General features: G+C 41.1%; 3 protein-coding genes across 3 annotated transcripts; all 3 read right to left on the bottom strand.

The window, feature by feature from the left end:
- Positions 1–5,442: 5,442 nt before the first annotated feature.
- On the bottom strand, positions 5,443–7,524 carry LOC139916604 (tripartite motif-containing protein 16-like). The gene has a single exon (XM_071905532.2). It carries the CDS (start codon positions 7,489–7,491, stop codon positions 5,818–5,820), a length of 1,674 nt encoding a protein of 557 aa, XP_071761633.2. The 5' UTR covers positions 7,492–7,524; the 3' UTR covers positions 5,443–5,817.
- A 3,802-nt stretch (positions 7,525–11,326) lies between these two features.
- LOC144542137 (E3 ubiquitin/ISG15 ligase TRIM25-like) lies at positions 11,327–13,467 on the bottom strand. Its single transcript, XM_078287753.1, has one exon. It carries the CDS (start codon positions 13,432–13,434, stop codon positions 11,767–11,769), a length of 1,668 nt encoding a protein of 555 aa, XP_078143879.1. The 5' UTR covers positions 13,435–13,467; the 3' UTR covers positions 11,327–11,766.
- A 2,586-nt stretch (positions 13,468–16,053) lies between these two features.
- Positions 16,054–18,194, bottom strand: LOC139916605 (E3 ubiquitin/ISG15 ligase TRIM25-like). The gene has a single exon (XM_071905533.2). The coding sequence runs from the start codon at positions 18,159–18,161 to the stop codon at positions 16,494–16,496; it is 1,668 nt and encodes a 555-aa protein (XP_071761634.2). The 5' UTR covers positions 18,162–18,194; the 3' UTR covers positions 16,054–16,493.
- Between the last annotated feature and the right edge of the window lie 2,583 nt (positions 18,195–20,777).

The following is a 20,777-nucleotide window of genomic DNA, read 5'->3' as shown; positions in this document are numbered from 1 at the left end:
GTGTGTGGTAGTAGTGGTGGTCCTACCTTGGCTAGCATGTGCTGATGTTTTTTTCTCATTTTAAGACAATGATTTATTTAAGTTAAAGGAACATGTATTTGAGATCAGGAAGAAGAGGGACGGGTTATCAGGTTTTGCTTCATACCAGAACAAGGAGCGGTTTTCATGAGGCAGTCTGTGTTTAACCCTTGTTTACAATATGAAGTGATTTAATTGGAATAGTTAAACTTGGGATCAATCTCTCTCTTCCCTTATTTCCCCCTCACTTTTTTAAGTGTAACATTTCTAAAAAATAAAGCTGCAAAACCTATTAACAAAACAAACTAAATTGAACAGTAAAACTACTTAGAATGGTTCTCTCTCTCTTTCTCAGCCAAAGACAGGGAACAAAATCACATCAAACAGACTTTGAAATCCTGTGGTTACTCTGATTGGGCTTTCGTCAAAACGGGAACAAGATCCAAAAAGAACACCAGACCTACAAGGAAAATGGATGACAACAGATTTTACCAGAGTTTCTGAGACGTTCCAGAGGATTTTTACCAAACACAATATCCCTGTGTTTTTCAAACCTGGCAACACGCTGAGGCAGCGCCTGGTTCATCCAAAGGACCGCATACCAAAACACCAACAAAGTAACATTGTCTATGCCAGGGGTGGCAGACTCAGTTGGGTTTGGGGGCCACATTGATCAAAATCTCACATTAAGGGGGCCGGACCAATACATCACAAACATCCAATCACTTGTCATTACTATAATATGTGCCTAATTATTTTCATGTTAATGTTTATTCGAATCATCTTTACTGGGCTATCAGTATGAATATAGCCTAATAGACAAACAAGGTTATTATTGTTTTGTGTTGTTATAACTTTATTACAATAAACATGCAAAGATACATACCACTAATGCCCCTTGTTTGACAGTGCTTGTCATTAATGACCTACTGATTCAACAACAATAGAGTCAATATGGGGGACTCACAGGTTTAGGCTACTTCTTAGAACTCCCTGACACCTGGCATCTTTTGGTCCTAACCAGCTCATCAACATCACGAGTGAGCCTTTGAGCAAGGGCAACTTTCATTATGTCATTCAAGTGTCTGTGTGTCAGGCGAGAGCACAGTTTTGACTTATTTATATTCATGACAGAAAATGCTTGCTCGCAATTATAGGTACTTCCAAAATCTCAGAGGCAAAGGCTGTTAGTTTTGGATACTTTGGTCCAAGATAGTGCTAAAATGTATCAAGACCTACCTACGTTGGCAATTTTGTCTTTCAACACAGATTTGTACTGTAAGTCAAATCAATTCCATTTGCAGGTCCACTGGCACATTACATGCGCTGATAGTGAATGGCGAGGTAAACACCTTGATTTTAGGCTCAAGTTGGTTCAGTACTTGAAAACACTGCTGAAACTCAGTCTTCTGTCCTGTTATTTTGATCTTGTATCGATCCAGTACGTCATCCCCGCCTACGCTACTGACATCTCTAAGGCAGGGGAAATGCACAGGATTCTTCTCAGCAAGTTGCGACTCCCACAGATATAATTTGTGCTGAGAAGCAGGGATGCTATCATAGTACTCTGTTGCAAGTTTGTCTTGACCTTGTAGCTTTGTGTTGAGAATATTCAAGTGTTCAGTGATGTCCACCATAAACGCAAGATCCTGAATCCATTTGGGATCATCCAATTCCGTCACTGGTTTCCCCTTTTGATTCATGATACATGATTTCCATGAACAGCTCATAAAAACGTTGGAGTGCAGCTCCCCGGCTTAACCACCTCTGTGTGGTAGGGTAGACCATGGCTAGAATTGTGCTCACTCAGCAAAGCATTAAACTGGTGCTGGTTGAGTCCTTTTACGCAAATGAAATTCACTGTTTTGATAACCACAGTCGTGACATGGTCCATTATAAGTGATTTGCTGCGTAATGACTCCTGATGTAAAATGCAATGAAACGCCCAACAATCTTTACCTCTACTTGATTGGACTTTTTTTAAAAATTTGGCAACAACCCCTGCTTTCTTCCCACACATTGACGGTGCGGCGTCAGTGGCCAGACTGACAGCACAAGCCCAATCCACTCCTAGCTTGTCCAAAAATGTCACTAGCGGTAATTGTATCCATCATCAGTATCAGTTCAGCAAACTCTTCGGTGACATTCAAAGATTTATTAACACCTCGGATGAAAACTGCAAGCTGAACGACATCAGTAACATCGGTGTTCTCATCTCTTGCAAAGGAAAAACAAAAATGTCTTGTTTTGCTTGTCGGGGGATACCAGTTCAGCTGTTTTCAACATGCATGTTTTAATGAAGTCCCCTTAAGAATATGGCTTCAATGCCACTGCAATTTCATTGACAATGACATAGCTAGCCTACACAGCTGGATCATTCATCTCATTTATCAACAGTGCGTACGTACAAATATGTGTATAAACCATGCGTATGACCATTTCAAAGCAAAGAGTCAGATTTATCAATTTGTACTTGCTTGTACATGAAGAACTGGTCCCCACTGACTTCAGTTGTTTTGGAGAAGGCTGCTGTGGGGTTGTGCTGGCAACCTCCCTGTGTGTTATATGGACAAACTTCACCTGTGTTTGAACTGGCATGAGGGTGAGTAGATGATGACAGAATTTTCATTGTTGGGTGAACTATTCCTTTAATATCTGTTACTTCAATAGTAGCTGCTTATTACTTGTCGCTGTCATTTGAATGCAGTATTTTTGTCCATATTGGGATCCTTTAGGAATGATTTCCAGAGAGCTGATTGGTGAGGAGGCGGGTCTTATACAGTATATGTTTTGATCCGATAGCCTGAAGTTAACCTGCTCCGAAGCAGGTTAGCTGTGTAGCATAGGTTACCATGGTTAAAAGTGAGCCACCTTTGTGAGACTGAAAAGACAGGTTTTAACCCAAAGTTAGCTCGATAGGAAACTAAGCTTGCTGTGTGAGACAGGCCCCAAGACTCTCCTCGTCAGGCATCAGGAACATCCTCCACCAGCCAGGTCAGCTCACAACAGGGCACAGACAGAGAAACAATACAGACAGATACACTACAGGGGAATGCCTCTTTCAGACAGGAAGAGTGGTGAGTAGGGCAGAGAGATGTTCTGCACCCAATGGCCAAAACAAAAAACATGCAAGCACTTCTTATAGGGAGAACCAGCCTATCCCCAACCCCCATTCTGATCAAATGCACTACAAGTGAGCCTAATCAAAACCCTCTGCCGCAGTACCAGGCTCTTCTCACCCTGTGACATTGACAGTCGTATACTCTCTAAACTTTTGTCAAAAAGACTGGAAAGATACTTACCTTTTTTAATCAACCAATCATCGAAAGGTTTGGCCTTGGTGGAGACTTTATTAATTGGGTTAAGCTGATAGGGTTGTCAAAAATATCGATACTTGGGTAAAAGGGGGGGCCAGACCCTCCTGAGGCCTGGGGATGTGCTCCCTTTGTATTACTCGGGGAGCTCATAAGTAATAGAAAAGCACATTCTAGGTCAATAGACATTCCAATTATTAGGAATTCTATTAAGGTTTGGCAGGAAATTATAAACTTCACTGGCAAAAAAGTTGTTTAACACCGATCATATACAACAGGGATTTCCCTCCAGGTATTAAAAGTGCTATATTTCGCTCTTGGTATGATAGAGGCATTAGAGTGATAGGAGACTTGCTTGATGACAACAATCTGCTTAGGTCTTTTGCAGATGTCCAAATTATTTTTGGAGTTCCACAGAAAGATTGTTTTGCTTATCTTCAAGCTTGTCTCTTTATCAATACAGACAGCATATTAACCCAGGGTATATCCATTCTCGGACCAATTTAAGAATGTAGTATTAACACACAAGAAAGAATACAACACACAAGAAAGAATAACACACTATCATAAAAATAGGAAATAAAACCGAAATAGGAAATAAAACCTATTTCCTATTTTTATGAGTGTGTTGAGCCATAATGGGTAAAATATAAAGTTGTGGAACAATGGGAAAGGGATGTTTATGATAAGAATATTTTTGGGAGACAGTATCCTATCCTCCCATTCCTTTTTATTAGTAATAAATTAAAGGAGATGCAATATAGGATACTACACAGGCAACAAAGAACTCCTTACATATTAAACAAAATTGACCCCAGCAGATGCCCTCTGTGTATTAAGTGTAAAGTGTCAGCTGGAACTTGTATGCATTGTTTCTGGGACTGTTAAAAAGTTCTGGTCATGTATAGCCAAGGAAATAAGTTTGAAATGCAATATCTGTAAAGATGCTGGGCAGTTTCTACTTGGGCTGCCAAGATGGAGCCTTAGACCCTTGTAGATCTTAACTGCTAGGTAAACTTATTTTCTTGGCAAGAAAATGCATACTATTTAATTGGATCCAAAAAAAAAAAAACTAACACAGTGGTATAAGGAAATCTTTAGAGTTCTTCCAATGGAACGGCTCCTCCTGACTCTCTTATACAATTTAACCGATGAGATGGTTTGCATGTAAACAAAAATATGTAAGGGACAGTGTGTACCTGTGCGTAAAAAGTGCCCCGTTTTTATTTTTTTGTACTCAGGCCTGTAATATAAAATGTTATTTACATACATTTTTATTATACAAGGTTTTTCCTGTTTTGGAGTAAACAAGTAGGTCAAAGAATTATTTTGTTACACTGCCTCCAACAGAGAGGGGAATGTACATTGAAAAACTGAACTTAATTGGCCTCTATCAATGCCCTTTTTCATTGCCCTAACAAAGCTGGATAAATGATCCCACACAGTGGCCTGAAGTGAAATGCTTTGACATTTACCACTACTTAATTGAATCACCAGTTAGGATAAGTTGACCTTGAATAATTTCACTTCATATTTAAAAATCTGAAATACAGCTATGCTTTTCAGACTATAAGTTTGAGCGACACTAACATGACATTGGTTGTTAACGTGGATTGTGGCTAAATTATCTATCTTATGTTAGCTAACAAGTCAGGTTAAGGTTTCTCATTAATTTTGCACCCTGGAATGGCAGTCAATACAGAGCATAATATCCTGAGACCCCACACATGAACACACAACTCATCTCTTTTATAGCGAGGAATTGGCTCAGTAATGTTATCTTAGTAGCAACCCAAGGGAGCGTGTCTATGTTCCCTCAGACCTTCCCTCAGACCTATGTTCCCTCAGATCAGTACCTCCGCCAATGAGGTAATGTTTTCTAACCCTAAACCCTAACTCTAACCCTCTGATGCTGAGGGAACATGGGGCTGAGGGAACATAGGGCCTAATTTGGATGGGGAAAAAAATTCATGAGGGAACATAGGGCTGCGGGAACATAGGGATGACCCCCTCCTCCTTCTTATGGCCTGGATCCACATTTTTCTTCTCAACGGCTCTCTTGTTTTGCTTGGGAGCACAAAAAAACTTTAATTCAGCGTTTTTAAGTTTGTTGGCTGTGCAGCTCACCATACAACAGCTTTTAATAATAATAATAATAATAATGATAATAATACATTTTATTTGTAAGCGCTTTACATAGTACTCAAAGACACTTTACAACAGCTAGGGGAAAATAAAAAAAAATAAAATAAAAAAAATATATAAAATACACAAAAACATTGATACAAATGTGATTAGGCATATTTAACTGACTGATGTACATTCAGTCACGCAGGGTGAATGGAGAGCGGTGCAGTGATTTCCCGCACGATGGGCGTAGCCTATTTTACGTACTGTCTCTATGAGTGCTTAGAACCAAACATGGAGACAAAATAAAAAAAAACCTAAACAGAATCTCAGACATCCCTGCCTTAATGATTCCTGACTACTTGAGCTTACACAACTCAGCAGTGTCTCCAGTAAAATAAAAAAAACAAAGTCCAGGATACAGAGGCTGAGTGAATGTGGTCTGGAATCTCTGGAGGAGAGTCATGGTTTCAGAGACGCTGTAGAAGGACAGAATACCTGCCCTGTGATCCAGGTACACTCCTACTCTGAAGGACCAAGGGCCTGGGATGGAAGTTGTGACATTGTTATGTATGAATTGATAACTATTGTTGTAATAATCTAATGCCCAGGACTTGTCATTGCATCCAAATTGACATTCACTTCCTGTTCTGCTAATATCCTTATATGAGACTGCTATTGAAACTCCACTCCCCCTCCACTCCACCTCCCAGTAACAACGTCCAGTCAGACCCTCTCTACTCAGGACCTGACACCATTCAATGAATCTGTCTGGGTGACTAGAATATAACTGTTCTTCTCCAATACGTGTTGCTTTTCTGTTCCCCTCAGATAATGACAGATGTGTGTTTGCTGTGTTTGGATCCAGTGTGATTTGACGTGAATGTTGTAAGAATTCGGCTCTGGTCTTGGGCTCTCTTGGTTGTGGCAGTAAAACATCCACTTCAGTCACTGTCCATGAGATCTTAGTCCATTCCTCTGTAAGAATGCCCTGTAGTTTATCTCTGGCCTCTGACACAGCTGCAGTCACATCCTCAAAGTACCACAGAGGATGGATATTGGTGCTGGGTGAGTCTGTAGATTCACTGAGACGTGACAGCGAGGGGTAATTGTGTAGAAAACGGGTGTGATCCTCTGTGTGTGAGAGCTGCTCCAGCTCAGCGTCTTTCCTCCTCAGCTCAGCAATCTCCTGCTTCAGCTTCTCCTGAAGTTCTTCGGCCCGACTCGCTTCCGCTTTCTGCCGGGATCTGATCTGCTCCTTCACATCAGAGCTTCTTTTCTCAATGAGACGGACCAGCTCAGTGAAGATCTTCTCGCTGTCCTCCACTGCTTTATCAGCAGAGAGATTGATAGCCTCCACCTCCTGTTGAAGCACCTTCACATCTTTCTCTCTGTCCTGGATTCTCTGCTGGATTTTTTGCCGACTCACCCCGAGCTCTTTCTGCCTCTCAGTCCTTTCTGCTGCAGCTGAGACTGTGTCGTGGCCTTTATGTTCATCCATGGAGCAGAGATAACAGATACACTGCTGATCAGTACGGCAGAAAATCTTCATCACCTCGTCATGACGAGAGCAGATGTTCTCCTGAAGCTTCACGGTGGCTTCGACCAGCTTGTGTTTCTTTAATGGAGCTGCATCATAGTGAGGCTGGAGGTGCTGCTCACAGTAAGAGGCCAGACACACCAGACAGGACTTGAGGGCTTTCAGCTTTCTCCCAGTGCAGACATCACAGGCCACATCTCCAGGTCCGGCATAGCAGCGATCAGGAGGAGCAGCTTGGAGTCCTGTCTTCTTCAGTTCATCCAGTAACTCTGCTAACATGGTATTTTTCACCAGGACAGGCCTTGGTGTGAAGGTTTGTGCGCACTGGGGGCAGCTGTGGATTTTCTTCTGATCCTCTTCATCCCAGCAGCTTTTAATACAGCTCATGCAGTAGCTGTGCCCACAGGGAATAGCCACCGGATCCTTCAGTAGATCCAGACAGATCGAACAGCAGAATTTTGCCCCGTCCAGCTGAATTCCTTGCTGCGCCATTTCACTTCTCAGTAACAGTGAGTCAGATAGTTTCACTTTCTATCAACGGATAAAAGTTGTGCTCTGATACAAATCAAAAATTTGTTCCTTGTCTTTATGTTCATTTGCTGATCTGCAGTGAATAGGCTTGTCAGTTCTTGCACTTCACAACATGTTGTTCACACCCATCTTTAAACTGGCAGATCTGTGAAAGGGGAGGGAACAGGAAATATCTGGACAGAATGGAACTGGCTGTGTTTGAGACCAGGAAGAAGAGGGAGTAATTATCAGGCTTTGCTTTATTCCAGGAAGAGGAGCGGTTTGAAAGAGGCAGTGTGTTTTTATCCCTTGTTTACAATATGTATATATATATAAGTGAAGATTATGACAAATCAAAATAGAAAAGCTGAACTTGAGATCAATGACCTTACTGGGATATCAAAAAAACAACCACCTTTAGCTCTCTCGCTCTCTGTCTCTCTCTCTCTCTCTCTCTCTCTCTCTCTCTCTGTCTCTCTCTCTTTCTCTCTCTCTCTCTCTCTCTCTCTCTCTCTCTCTCTCTCTCTCTCTCTCTCTCTCCTCCTCTCTCTCTCCCTCTCTCTCCTCTCCTCTGTGTGTCTCTCCCTCAATTAAACTCAAGGTGCTTTATTGGCATGAAATACAAAAGTACTTATTGCCAAAGCAAAGTCAACAAATTCAAATTCAAATGACGGTAAACTTGACCACATGATCAAATTTGTTAATCTAACAATGAATTATCAGTCAACCAATGTATCTAAATACATACATTTTGCATTCTGAAACGGTGGTGGTCACACTTTTCTGTTTTCTTTTTTACATTGTCAGTGGTTCTCCTGTCTGGGACTATGACAGGCTAAGGCATATTTGGATGCAATAGTGGCACACTCCTTTTTTTCTCCTCGAATGTATTGGAGTTTTTAATATCTCTCTCTCACTCTCTCTCTCTCTCTCTCTCTCTCTCTCTCTCCCCCCCTCTCCCTCAATTCAATTCAATTTACTTTACTGGCATGAGTGGTACTTAACTGTTGTTGCAGAAGAATCAACAGTAACATATGTAAAACAGAGTACAATTTGACAACTCTCTGTCACTGTCTCGCTCTCTCTCTCTCTCTCTGTCTGTCTCTCTATCTCTCTCTCTCTGTCTGTCTGTCTCTCTCTGTCTCTCTCTCTCTCTCTCTCTCCCTCTCTCGAGGTGAAGCTGGATGAGTGTGTTGAACATGTATTCGTTGGGTGTAACCGTGTTGAACCTGTACTTGAAACACTGAATGTGCTCTGTGGCAGATTGGGTGAGGTTTTTTCTGTGGCTCTGTACATTCTGGAGCCAGTCTGTTCTTTGAGAAGAAAAGTAAAATGTGTGTTACTAAATTGTCTGTTTGGATGGGCTGAATTGGCCATCAGGCTGACCAGGAGAAACAAGATGAAGGGCAGCGGGCCTACTGACCCACTGCTCATGTTTAGGGCAGAATATGTAAATTACAGGCTGGTCAATGACACTGAAGGATTCAATGTCTTAATGGGCTGGAGAAGGGGGTTTAATTGTATGTATTTTACTATTCAGGCTGGTACATTTGCATTCTGTATAATAGTATACTGTATAACACTATTTATTTTGAACAGGCTGTTGTTTCAGTTTCCATGATACAGGTAATAGTAGATTTTTTGATTTTTTTTAAATTTATGTTTGTGTTTGTGTGTGGTGGTGGTCCACTACCTTGGCTAGCATGTGCTGATGTTTTTTCTCATTTTAAGACAATGTTTTATTAAAGTTAAAGGAACATCTATTTGAGACCAGGAAGAAGAGGGAGGGGTTATCAGGTTTTGCTTCATTCCAGGAAGAGGAGCGGTTTGAAAGAGGCAGTGTGTGCTTAGCTCTTGTTTACAATATGAAGTGAAGATTATGACAAATAAAATTGGAATAGTTAAACTTGGGATCAATGACCTCACTGACTCTAACAAAAACACTTTTTGCCCACAATACACTGTTGAAACTAACACTGCAAAGATGAACATTCTCATCATTAGTAAGGCTGTCACTCTTATCAGGTGGAAATAAGCAACATATAGCGTACCTGGGGCTCTGCTCCCCCTGGAGGAGATGTTTGGAAAAACAGTTTTAAAATGCTCACTTCTGGTGACATTTCAGAGAAGGATCCAGCCAAATGTACATTTTATCCCCAGTGGTCTCCTGTAGAGTATTTGCTGTTTAGGGCCTCCATGTTCTTCTGCTCAACATACTTTGGGTCGAAATAAAGTTTACTTTTCCTTTTCATGGATGAAAAATGGGCATGGCTCTCCCTTTGGTCCTGCTTCCAGTACACATAATGTAAGCATGTATAATGGTACTGTAAGACAGTGAAAGTAGAATGCTGCTTGCAAATAAAATTTACCCTGATTTATAGTTTAAAGTGCTCTCTCTCCCCTTATTTCCCCCTCACATTTGTAAGTGCAACATTTTAAAATAAAGCTTCAGTCCCTGTAAAGTGGCTTGTGTAAGGTGCATTATAAATAAAGCTAGATTGAACAGAAAAACTATTTAGTATGGTTCTCTCTCTTAAAAAATCAAACACCTTTTGCTCTCTCTCTCTCTCTCTCTCTCTCTCTGTCTCTCTCTCTCTCTCGCTCTCTCTCTCTCACCCACCTCTGTGAGACAAACTGCCTGTTTGTCTACTGTGTAAGATTATTCATGATTTAGCTGCACTACCCCTGAAACTGTTTATCCCAACCAGTAATAACAGCATCAGATCAACTACAGCCTCCACTAGAGGGGACTGTTGTGCAAAATTTGGGTCCCCAAAATGTGTCCAGTCAGCTTTTTGAGTCAGAACAGTAGGACTTTGGAACGCTCTACCAACTACCATAAGACAGTGTAGCAGCTACAGATCCTTTAAAACCGCTTTAAAACACGTTAAAACAAAAAGGCCATGAATCAACATGATGGTGTGACTTACAGTTTTGATGGAATGACAGAAAATTTCAAAATGTGTGCAGCATTGAATGTTTAATGTGTACGTACGTATATATGTGCATATGCGTATGTATATGTGTATGTTTCATAGATAGATAGATAGATAGATAGATAGATAGATAGATAGATAGATAGATAGATAGATAGTTAAAACAAAACTAAAAATAACAAACCCACACTGAAAATTAACTGAAACTAAACTGAAACTGAAATATGTAAAAACTCATGTGTGGTGAGTATTACAAGCAAAATCAAAGGAGGGAGGCAAGGACATTGATTTACAAAATAACCTCAATAATATTCACACTACATTTTATTCAAGGTTTCTACATGTTCTGTTTCAATATTCCATACTTTGTCCACACCTTCATTTCCTAGCTGGAATTTGAAGATTTTGGTCAGTTCTATGTAAAATATTCTAATAGTGGCTGGGCAATTTGACTGTTAACTAGCTCATAGTTTATTCTTCATCACAATATCTGAAATGACAACGGGTCCAAGACTACATAAAATATGTTGTCATATGTGTGTCAGGCCTTCAGTCTTTCCATCTAAACATTCACTTCATTCATACATTTAACCAGTTCCATTAACAACAGGATTGTCCTTCATTCTTTCCATCTTCACTAGAGTTTCTTCTTTGGTAACACTGCTGCTTCATTTGACTTTTGATTCCACATCTGCTCTAAACATGAAGACTGCACTGTGCTGTGTTTTAGGGGGAAAATATTGTCATATTAACTGTCATATTAGTTTAACTGTCATATTAGTTTCACATTTTCTCTAGCAGCTTTGATGGACTTCCTGGAATGAACACAAAAGAAATACTTTATTCATTGTAATACTTTATTCAAAATGTTTCATTTCATTTTTGCAATCATTCACTTTGTTCACACATCCAATCACTAAAGCCAGGTAAAGAACTCTGGTTCAATCTTCTCATCTACATATTCACTTCATCTACATAATCAATCTCTTATATGGATATACTCTATTCCTGACTGACATAACACAATAGTGATTCAAGCTATATCCATTTCATAAAGCTTCAAAATCGTCTAGCACATAGGAAGTGATGGACAGGAAGTGATAGCCACCATGGCTGAACAGACAAAGAAACGAGCGGCATCTACAGAAACTCAAACTTCATCAACAGAAAATCCAAGCTCCGCCCACACTGTTTGATTGACAGGTGATCTCTGGGAAGTGCAGTGCAGAAACACCAGTCATGATCGGTGAGCAACAAAGATGGACAGAAAAAACAACTTAAAAATCTGAATCTCACACATTGCTGCTATAATATCTCCTGTCTACTTTAGCGGAAGAAACTCTGCATTGCCTCCAAAATAAAAAAACCAAAATCCAGGATAGAGAGGCTGAGTGAATGTGGTCTGGACTCTGTGGAGGAGAGTCATGGTTTGAGAGATGCTGTAGAAGGACAGAATACCTGCCCTGTGATCCAGGTACACTCCTACTCTGGAGGACAGAGGGCCTCGGATGGGAGTTTTGATATTGTTATGTCTGAATTCATAACGACTGTTGTAACAATCTAATGCCCAAGACTTGTCATTGTATCCAAATCCACTTCCATTCCCTGTTCTGCTAATATCCTTATATGCGAGTGCTACTGAAACTCTCCCGCTCCTCTCCACCTCCCAGTAACAACGTCCAGTCAGACCCTCTCTACTCAGGACCTGAAACCTTTCAGTGAATCTGTCTGGGTGACTAGAATATAACTGTTCTTCTCCCACACGTGTTGCTTTTCTGTTCCCCTCAGATAATGACAGCCGTATGTTTGCTGTGTTTGGATCCAGTGTGATTTGACGTGAATATTTTAAGAAATCGGCTCTGGTCTTGGGCTCTCTTGGTTGTGGCAGTAAAACATCCACTTCAGTCACTGTCCATGAGATCTTAGGCCATTCCTCTGTAAGAATGCCCTGTAGTTTATCTCTGGCCTCTGACACAGCTGCAGTCACATCCTCAAAGTACCACAGAGGATGGATATTGGTGCTGGGTGAGTCTGTATATTCACTGAGACGTGACAGCGAGGGGTAATTGTGTAGAAAATGGATTTGATCCTCTGTGTGTGAGAGCTGCTCCAGCTCAGCGTCTTTCCTCCTCAGCTCAGCAATCTCCTGCTTCAGCTTCTCCTGAAGTTCTTCGGCCCGACTCGCTTCCGCTTTCTGCCGGGATCTGATCTGCTGCTTCACATCAGAGCTTCTTTTCTCAATGAGACGGACCAGCTCAGTGAAGATCTTCTCGCTGTCCTCCACTGCTTTATCAGCAGAGAGATTGATAGCCTTCACCTCCTGTTGAAGCACCTTCACGTCTTTCTCTCTGTCCTGGATTCTCTGCTGGATGTTTTGCCGACTCACCCCGAGCTCTTTCTGCCTCTCAGTTCTTTCTGCTGCAGCTGAGACTGTGTCGTGGCCTTTATGTTCATCCATGGAGCAGAAACAACAGATACACTGCTGATCAGTACGGCAGAAAATCTTCATCACCTCATCATGACCAGAGCAGATGTTCTCCTGAAGCTTCATGGTGGCTTCGACCAGCTTGTGTTTCTTTAATGGAGCTGCATCATAGTGAGGCTGGAGGTGCTGCTCACAGTAAGAGGCCGGACACACCAGACAGGACTTGATGGCTTTCAGCTTTCTCCCAGTGCAGACATCACAGGCCACATCTCCAGGTCCAGCATAGCAGCGATCAGGAGGAGCAGCTTGGAGTCCTGTCCTCTTCAGGTCCTCCACCAACTCTGCTAACATGGTATTTTTCACCAGGACAGGCCTTGGTGTGAAGGTCTGTCTGCACTGGGGGCAGCTGTGGATTTTCTTCTGATCCTCTTCATCCCAGCAGCTTTTAATACAGCTCATGCAGTAGCTGTGCCCACAGGGAATAGTCACCGGATCCTTCAGTAGATCCAGACAGATCGAACAGCAGAGTTTTGCTCCGTCCAGCTGAATTCCTTGCTGCGCCATTTCACTTCTCAGTAACAGTGAGTCAGATAGTTTCACTTTCTCTCAATGGATAAAAGTTGTGCTCTGATACAAATCAAAAATGTGTTCCTTGTCTTTATGTTCATTTGCTGATCTGCAGTGAATAGGCTTGTCAGTTCTTTCACTTCACAACATGTTGTTCACACCCATCTTTAAACTGGCAGATCTGTGAAAGGGGAGGGAACAGGAAACATCTGGACAGAATGGAACTGGCTGTGTTTGAGATCAGGAAGAAGAGGGAGGAGTTATCAGGCTTTGCTTTATTCTAGGAAGAGGAGCGGTTTGAAAGAGGCAATGTGTTTTTATCCCTTGTCTACAATATGAAGTGAAGATTATGACAAATCAAAATAGAAAAGCTGAACTTGAGATCAATGACCTTACTGGGATATTAAAAAAACAACCACCTTTAGCTCTCTCGCTCTCTGTCTCTCGCTCTCTGTCTCTCTCTCTCTCTCTCTCTCTCTCTCTCTCTCTCTCTCTCTCTCTCTCTCTTCTCTCTCTCTCTCTCTCTCTCTCTCTCTCTCTCTCTCGCTCTCTCTCTCTCTCCCCCTCTCTCTCTCCCTCTCTCCTCTCCTCTGTGTGTCTCTCCCTCAATTAAAATCAAGGTGCATGAAATACAAAAGTACTTATTGCCAAAGCAAAGTCAACAAATTCAAATTCAAATGACGGTAAACTTGACCGCATGATCAAATTTGTAAATCTAAAATTGGAATAGTTAAACTTGGGATCAATGACCTCACTGACTCTAACAAAAACACTTTTTGCCCACAATACACTGTTGAAACTAACACTGCAAAGATGAACATTCTCATCATTAGTAAGGCTGTCACTCTTATCAGGTGGAAATAAGCAACATATAGCGTACCTGGGGCTCTGCTCCCCCTGGAGGAGATGTTTGGAAAAACAGTTTTAAAATGCTCACTTCTGGTGACATTTCAGAGAAGGATCCAGCCAAATGTACATTTTATCCCCAGTGGTCTCCTGTAGAGTATTTGCTGTTTAGGGCCTCCATGTTCTTCTGCTCAACATACTTTGGGTCGAAATAAAGTTTACTTTTCCTTTTCATGGATGAAAAATGGGCATGGCTCTCCCTTTGGTCCTGCTTCCAGTACACATAATGTAAGCATGTATAATGGTACTGTAAGACAGTGAAAGTAGAATGCTGCTTGCAAATAAAATTTACCCTGATTTATAGTTTAAAGTGCTCTCTCTCCCCTTATTTCCCCCTCACATTTGTAAGTGCAACATTTTAAAATAAAGCTTCAGTCCCTGTAAAGTGGCTTGTGTAAGGTGCATTATAAATAAAGCTAGATTGAACAGAAAAACTATTTAGTATGGTTCTCTCTCTTAAAAAATCAAACACCTTTTGCTCTCTCTCTCTCTCTCTCTCTCTCTGTCTCTCTCTCTCTCTCGCTCTCTCTCTCTCACCCACCTCTGTGAGACAAACTGCCTGTTTGTCTACTGTGTAAGATTATTCATGATTTAGCTGCACTACCCCTGAAACTGTTTATCCCAACCAGTAATAACAGCATCAGATCAACTACAGCCTCCACTAGAGGGGACTGTTGTGCAAAATTTGGGTCCCCAAAATGTGTCCAGTCAGCTTTTTGAGTCAGAACAGTAGGACTTTGGAACGCTCTACCAACTACCATAAGACAGTGTAGCAGCTACAGATCCTTTAAAACCGCTTTAAAACACGTTAAAACAAAAAGGCCATGAATCAACATGATGGTGTGACTTACAGTTTTGATGGAATGACAGAAAATTTCAAAATGTGTGCAGCATTGAATGTTTAATGTGTACGTACGTATATATGTGCATATGCGTATGTATATGTGTATGTTTCATAGATAGATAGATAGATAGATAGATAGATAGTTAAAACAAAACTAAAAATAACAAACCCACACTGAAAATTAACTGAAACTAAACTGAAACTGAAATATGTAAAAACTCATGTGTGGTGAGTATTACAAGCAAAATCAAAGGAGGGAGGCAAGGACATTGATTTACAAAATAACCTCAATAATATTCACACTACATTTTATTCAAGGTTTCTACATGTTCTGTTTCAATATTCCATACTTTGTCCACACCTTCATTTCCTAGCTGGAATTTGAAGATTTTGGTCAGTTCTATGTAAAATATTCTAATAGTGGCTGGGCAATTTGACTGTTAACTAGCTCATAGTTTATTCTTCATCACAATATCTGAAATGACAACGGGTCCAAGACTACATAAAATATGTTGTCATATGTGTGTCAGGCCTTCAGTCTTTCCATCTAAACATTCACTTCATTCATACATTTAACCAGTTCCATTAACAACAGGATTGTCCTTCATTCTTTCCATCTTCACTAGAGTTTCTTCTTTGGTAACACTGCTGCTTCATTTGACTTTTGATTCCACATCTGCTCTAAACATGAAGACTGCACTGTGCTGTGTTTTAGGGGGAAAATATTGTCATATTAACTGTCATATTAGTTTAACTGTCATATTAGTTTCACATTTTCTCTAGCAGCTTTGATGGACTTCCTGGAATGAACACAAAAGAAATACTTTATTCATTGTAATACTTTATTCAAAATGTTTCATTTCATTTTTGCAATCATTCACTTTGTTCACACATCCAATCACTAAAGCCAGGTAAAGAACTCTGGTTCAATCTTCTCATCTACATATTCACTTCATCTACATAATCAATCTCTTATATGGATATACTCTATTCCTGACTGACATAACACAATAGTGATTCAAGCTATATCCATTTCATAAAGCTTCAAAATCGTCTAGCACATAGGAAGTGATGGACAGGAAGTGATAGCCACCATGGCTGAACAGACAAAGAAACGAGCGGCATCTACAGAAACTCAAACTTCATCAACAGAAAATCCAAGCTCCGCCCACACTGTTTGATTGACAGGTGATCTCTGGGAAGTGCAGTGCAGAAACACCAGTCATGATCGGTGAGCAACAAAGATGGACAGAAAAAACAACTTAAAAATCTGAATCTCACACATTGCTGCTATAATATCTCCTGTCTACTTTAGCGGAAGAAACTCTGCATTGCCTCCAAAATAAAAAAACCAAAATCCAGGATAGAGAGGCTGAGTGAATGTGGTCTGGACTCTGTGGAGGAGAGTCATGGTTTGAGAGATGCTGTAGAAGGACAGAATACCTGCCCTGTGATCCAGGTACACTCCTACTCTGGAGGACAGAGGGCCTCGGATGGGAGTTTTGATATTGTTATGTCTGAATTCATAACGACTGTTGTAACAATCTAATGCCCAAGACTTGTCATTGTATCCAAATCCACTTCCATTCCCTGTTCTGCTAATATCCTTATATGCGAGTGCTACTGAAACTCTCCCACTCCACTCCACCTCCCAGTAACAACGTCCAGTCAGACCCTCTCTACTCAGGACCTGAAACCTTTCAGTGAATCTGTCTGGGTGACTAGAATATAACTGTTCTTCTCCCACACGTGTTGCTTTTCTGTTCCCCTCAGATAATGACAGCCGTATGTTTGCTGTGTTTGGATCCAGTGTGATTTGACGTGAATATTTTAAGAAATCGGCTCTGGTCTTGGGCTCTCTTGGTTGTGGCAGTAAAACATCCACTTCAGTCACTGTCCATGAGATCTTAGGCCATTCCTCTGTAAGAATGCCCTGTAGTTTATCTCTGGCCTCTGACACAGCTGCAGTCACATCCTCAAAGTACCACAGAGGATGGATATTGGTGCTGGGTGAGTCTGTATATTCACTGAGACGTGACAGCGAGGGGTAATTGTGTAGAAAATGGATTTGATCCTCTGTGTGTGAGAGCTGCTCCAGCTCAGCGTCTTTCCTCCTCAGCTCAGCAATCTCCTGCTTCAGCTTCTCCTGAAGTTCTTCGGCCCGACTCGCTTCCGCTTTCTGCCGGGATCTGATCTGCTGCTTCACATCAGAGCTTCTTTTCTCAATGAGACGGACCAGCTCAGTGAAGATCTTCTCGCTGTCCTCCACTGCTTTATCAGCAGAGAGATTGATAGCCTCCACCTCCTGTTGAAGCACCTTCACGTCTTTCTCTCTGTCCTGGATTCTCTGCTGGATGTTTTGCCGACTCACCCCGAGCTCTTTCTGCCTCTCAGTTCTTTCTGCTGCAGCTGAGACTGTGTCGTGGCCTTTATGTTCATCCATGGAGCAGAAACAACAGATACACTGCTGATCAGTACGGCAGAAAATCTTCATCACCTCATCATGACCAGAGCAGATGTTCTCCTGAAGCTTCATGGTGGCTTCGACCAGCTTGTGTTTCTTTAATGGAGGTGCATCATAGTGAGGCTGGAGGTGCTGCTCACAGTAAGAGACCAGACACACCAGACAGAACTTGAGGGCTTTCAGCTTTCTCCCAGTGCAGACATCACAGGCCACATCTCCAGGTCCGGCATAGCAGCGATCAGGAGGAGCAGCTTGGAGTCCTGTCTTCTTCAGGTCCTCCACCAACTCTGCTAACATGATATTTTTCACCAGGACAGGCCTTGGTGTGAAGGTTTGTGCGCACTGGGGGCAGCTGTGGATTTTCTTCTGATCCTCTTCATCCCAGCAGCTTTTAATACAGCTCATGCAGTAGCTGTGCCCACAGGGAATAGTCACCGGATCCTTCAGTAGATCCAGACAGATCGAACAGCAGAGTTTTGCTCCGTCCAGCTGAATTCCTTGCTGCGCCATTTCACTTCTCAGTAACAGTGAGTCAGATAGTTTCACTTTCTCTCAATGGATAAAAGTTGTGCTCTGATACAAATCAAAAATGTGTTCCTTGTCTTTATGTTCATTTGCTGATCTGCAGTGAATAGGCTTGTCAGTTCTTTCACTTCACAACATGTTGTTCACACCCATCTTTAAACTGGCAGATCTGTGAAAGGGGAGGGAACAGGAAACATCTGGACAGAATGGAACTGGCTGTGTTTGAGATCAGGAAGAAGAGGGAGGAGTTATCAGGCTTTGCTTTATTCTAGGAAGAGGAGCGGTTTGAAAGAGGCAATGTGTTTTTATCCCTTGTCTACAATATGAAGTGAAGATTATGACAAATCAAAATAGAAAAGCTGAACTTGAGATCAATGACCTTACTGGGATATTAAAAAAACAACCACCTTTAGCTCTCTCGCTCTCTGTCTCTCGCTCTCTCTCTCTCTCTCTCTCTCTCTCTCTCTCTCTCTCTCTCTCTCTCTCTCTCTCTCTCTCTCTCTCTCTCTCTCGCTCTCTCTCTCTCTCCCCCTCTCTCTCTCCCTCTCTCCTCTCCTCTGTGTGTCTCTCCCTCAATTAAAATCAAGGTGCATGAAATACAAAAGTACTTATTGCCAAAGCAAAGTCAACAAATTCAAATTCAAATGACGGTAAACTTGACCGCATGATCAAATTTGTAAATCTAAAATTGGAATAGTTAAACTTGGGATCAATGACCTCACTGACTCTAACAAAAACACTTTTTGCTCACAATACACTGTTGAAACTAACACTGCAAAGATGAACATTCTCATCATTAGTAAGGCTGTCACTCTTATCAGGTGGAAATAAGCAACATATAGCGTACCTGGGGCTCTGCTCCCCCTGGAGGAGATGTTTGGAAAAACAGTTTTAAAATGCTCACTTCTGGTGACATTTCAGAGAAGGATCCAGCCAAATGTACATTTTATCCCCAGTGGTCTCCTGTAGAGTATTTGCTGTTTAGGGCCTCCATGTTCTTCTGCTCAACATACTTTGGGTCGAAATAAAGTTTACTTTTCCTTTTCATGGATGAAAAATGGGCATGGCTCTCCCTTTGGTCCTGCTTCCAGTACACATAATGTAAGCATGTATAATGGTACTGTAAGACAGTGAAAGTAGAATGCTGCTTGCAAATAAAATTTACCCTGATTTATAGTTTAAAGTGCTCTCTCTCCCCTTATTTCCCCCTCACATTTGTAAGTGCAACATTTTAAAATAAAGCTTCAGTCCCTGTAAAGTGGCTTGTGTAAGGTGCATTATAAATAAAGCTAGATTGAACAGAAAAACTATTTAGTATGGTTCTCTCTCTTAAAAAATCAAACACCTTTTGCTCTCTCTCTCTCTCTCTCTCTGTCTCTCTCTCTCTCTCGCTCTCTCTCTCACCCACCTCTGTGAGACAAACTGCCTGTTTGTCTACTGTGTAAGATTATTCATGATTTAGCTGCACTACCCCTGAAACTGTTTATCCCAACCAGTAATAACAGCATCAGATCAACTACAGCCTCCACTAGAGGGGACTGTTGTGCAAAATTTGGGTCCCCAAAATGTGTCCAGTCAGCTTTTTGAGTCAGAACAGTAGGACTTTGGAACGCTCTACCAACTACCATAAGACAGTGTAGCAGCTACAGATCCTTTAAAACCGCTTTAAAACACGTTAAAACAAAAAGGCCATGAATCAACATGATGGTGTGACTTACAGTTTTGATGGAATGACAGAAAATTTCAAAATGTGTGCAGCATTGAATGTTTAATGTGTACGTACGTATATATGTGCATATGCGTATGTATATGTGTATGTTTCATAGATAGATAGATAGATAGATAGATAGATAGATAGATAGATAGATAGATAGATAGTTAAAACAAAACTAAAAATAACAAACCCACACTGAAAATTAACTGAAACTAAACTGAAACTGAAATATGTAAAAACTCATGTGTGGTGAGTATTACAAGCAAAATCAAAGGAGGGAGGCAAGGACATTGATTTACAAAATAACCTCAATAATATTCACACTACATTTTATTCAAGGTTTCTACATGTTCTGTTTCAATATTCCATACTTTGTCCACACCTTCATTTCCTAGCTGGAATTTGAAGATTTTGGTCAGTTCTATGTAAAATATTCTAATAGTGGCTGGGCAATTTGACTGTTAACTAGCTCATAGTTTATTCTTCATCACAATATCTGAAATGACAACGGGTCCAAGACTACATAAAATATGTTGTCATATGTGTGTCAGGCCTTCAGTCTTTCCATCTAAACATTCACTTCATTCATACATTTAACCAGTTCCATTAACAACAGGATTGTCCTTCATTCTTTCCATCTTCACTAGAGTTTCTTCTTTGGTAACACTGCTGCTTCATTTGACTTTTGATTCCACATCTGCTCTAAACATGAAGACTGCACTGTGCTGTGTTTTAGGGGGAAAATATTGTCATATTAACTGTCATATTAGTTTAACTGTCATATTAGTTTCACATTTTCTCTAGCAGCTTTGATGGACTTCCTGGAATGAACACAAAAGAAATACTTTATTCATTGTAATACTTTATTCAAAATGTTTCATTTCATT

This window comes from Centroberyx gerrardi, chromosome 13, assembly GCF_048128805.1.
Source record: "Centroberyx gerrardi isolate f3 chromosome 13, fCenGer3.hap1.cur.20231027, whole genome shotgun sequence".
Lineage (NCBI taxonomy): Eukaryota > Metazoa > Chordata > Actinopteri > Beryciformes > Berycidae > Centroberyx > Centroberyx gerrardi.
Note: the sequence above shows the minus strand (reverse complement) of the source record. Positions and strands in the feature narration are given on the sequence as shown.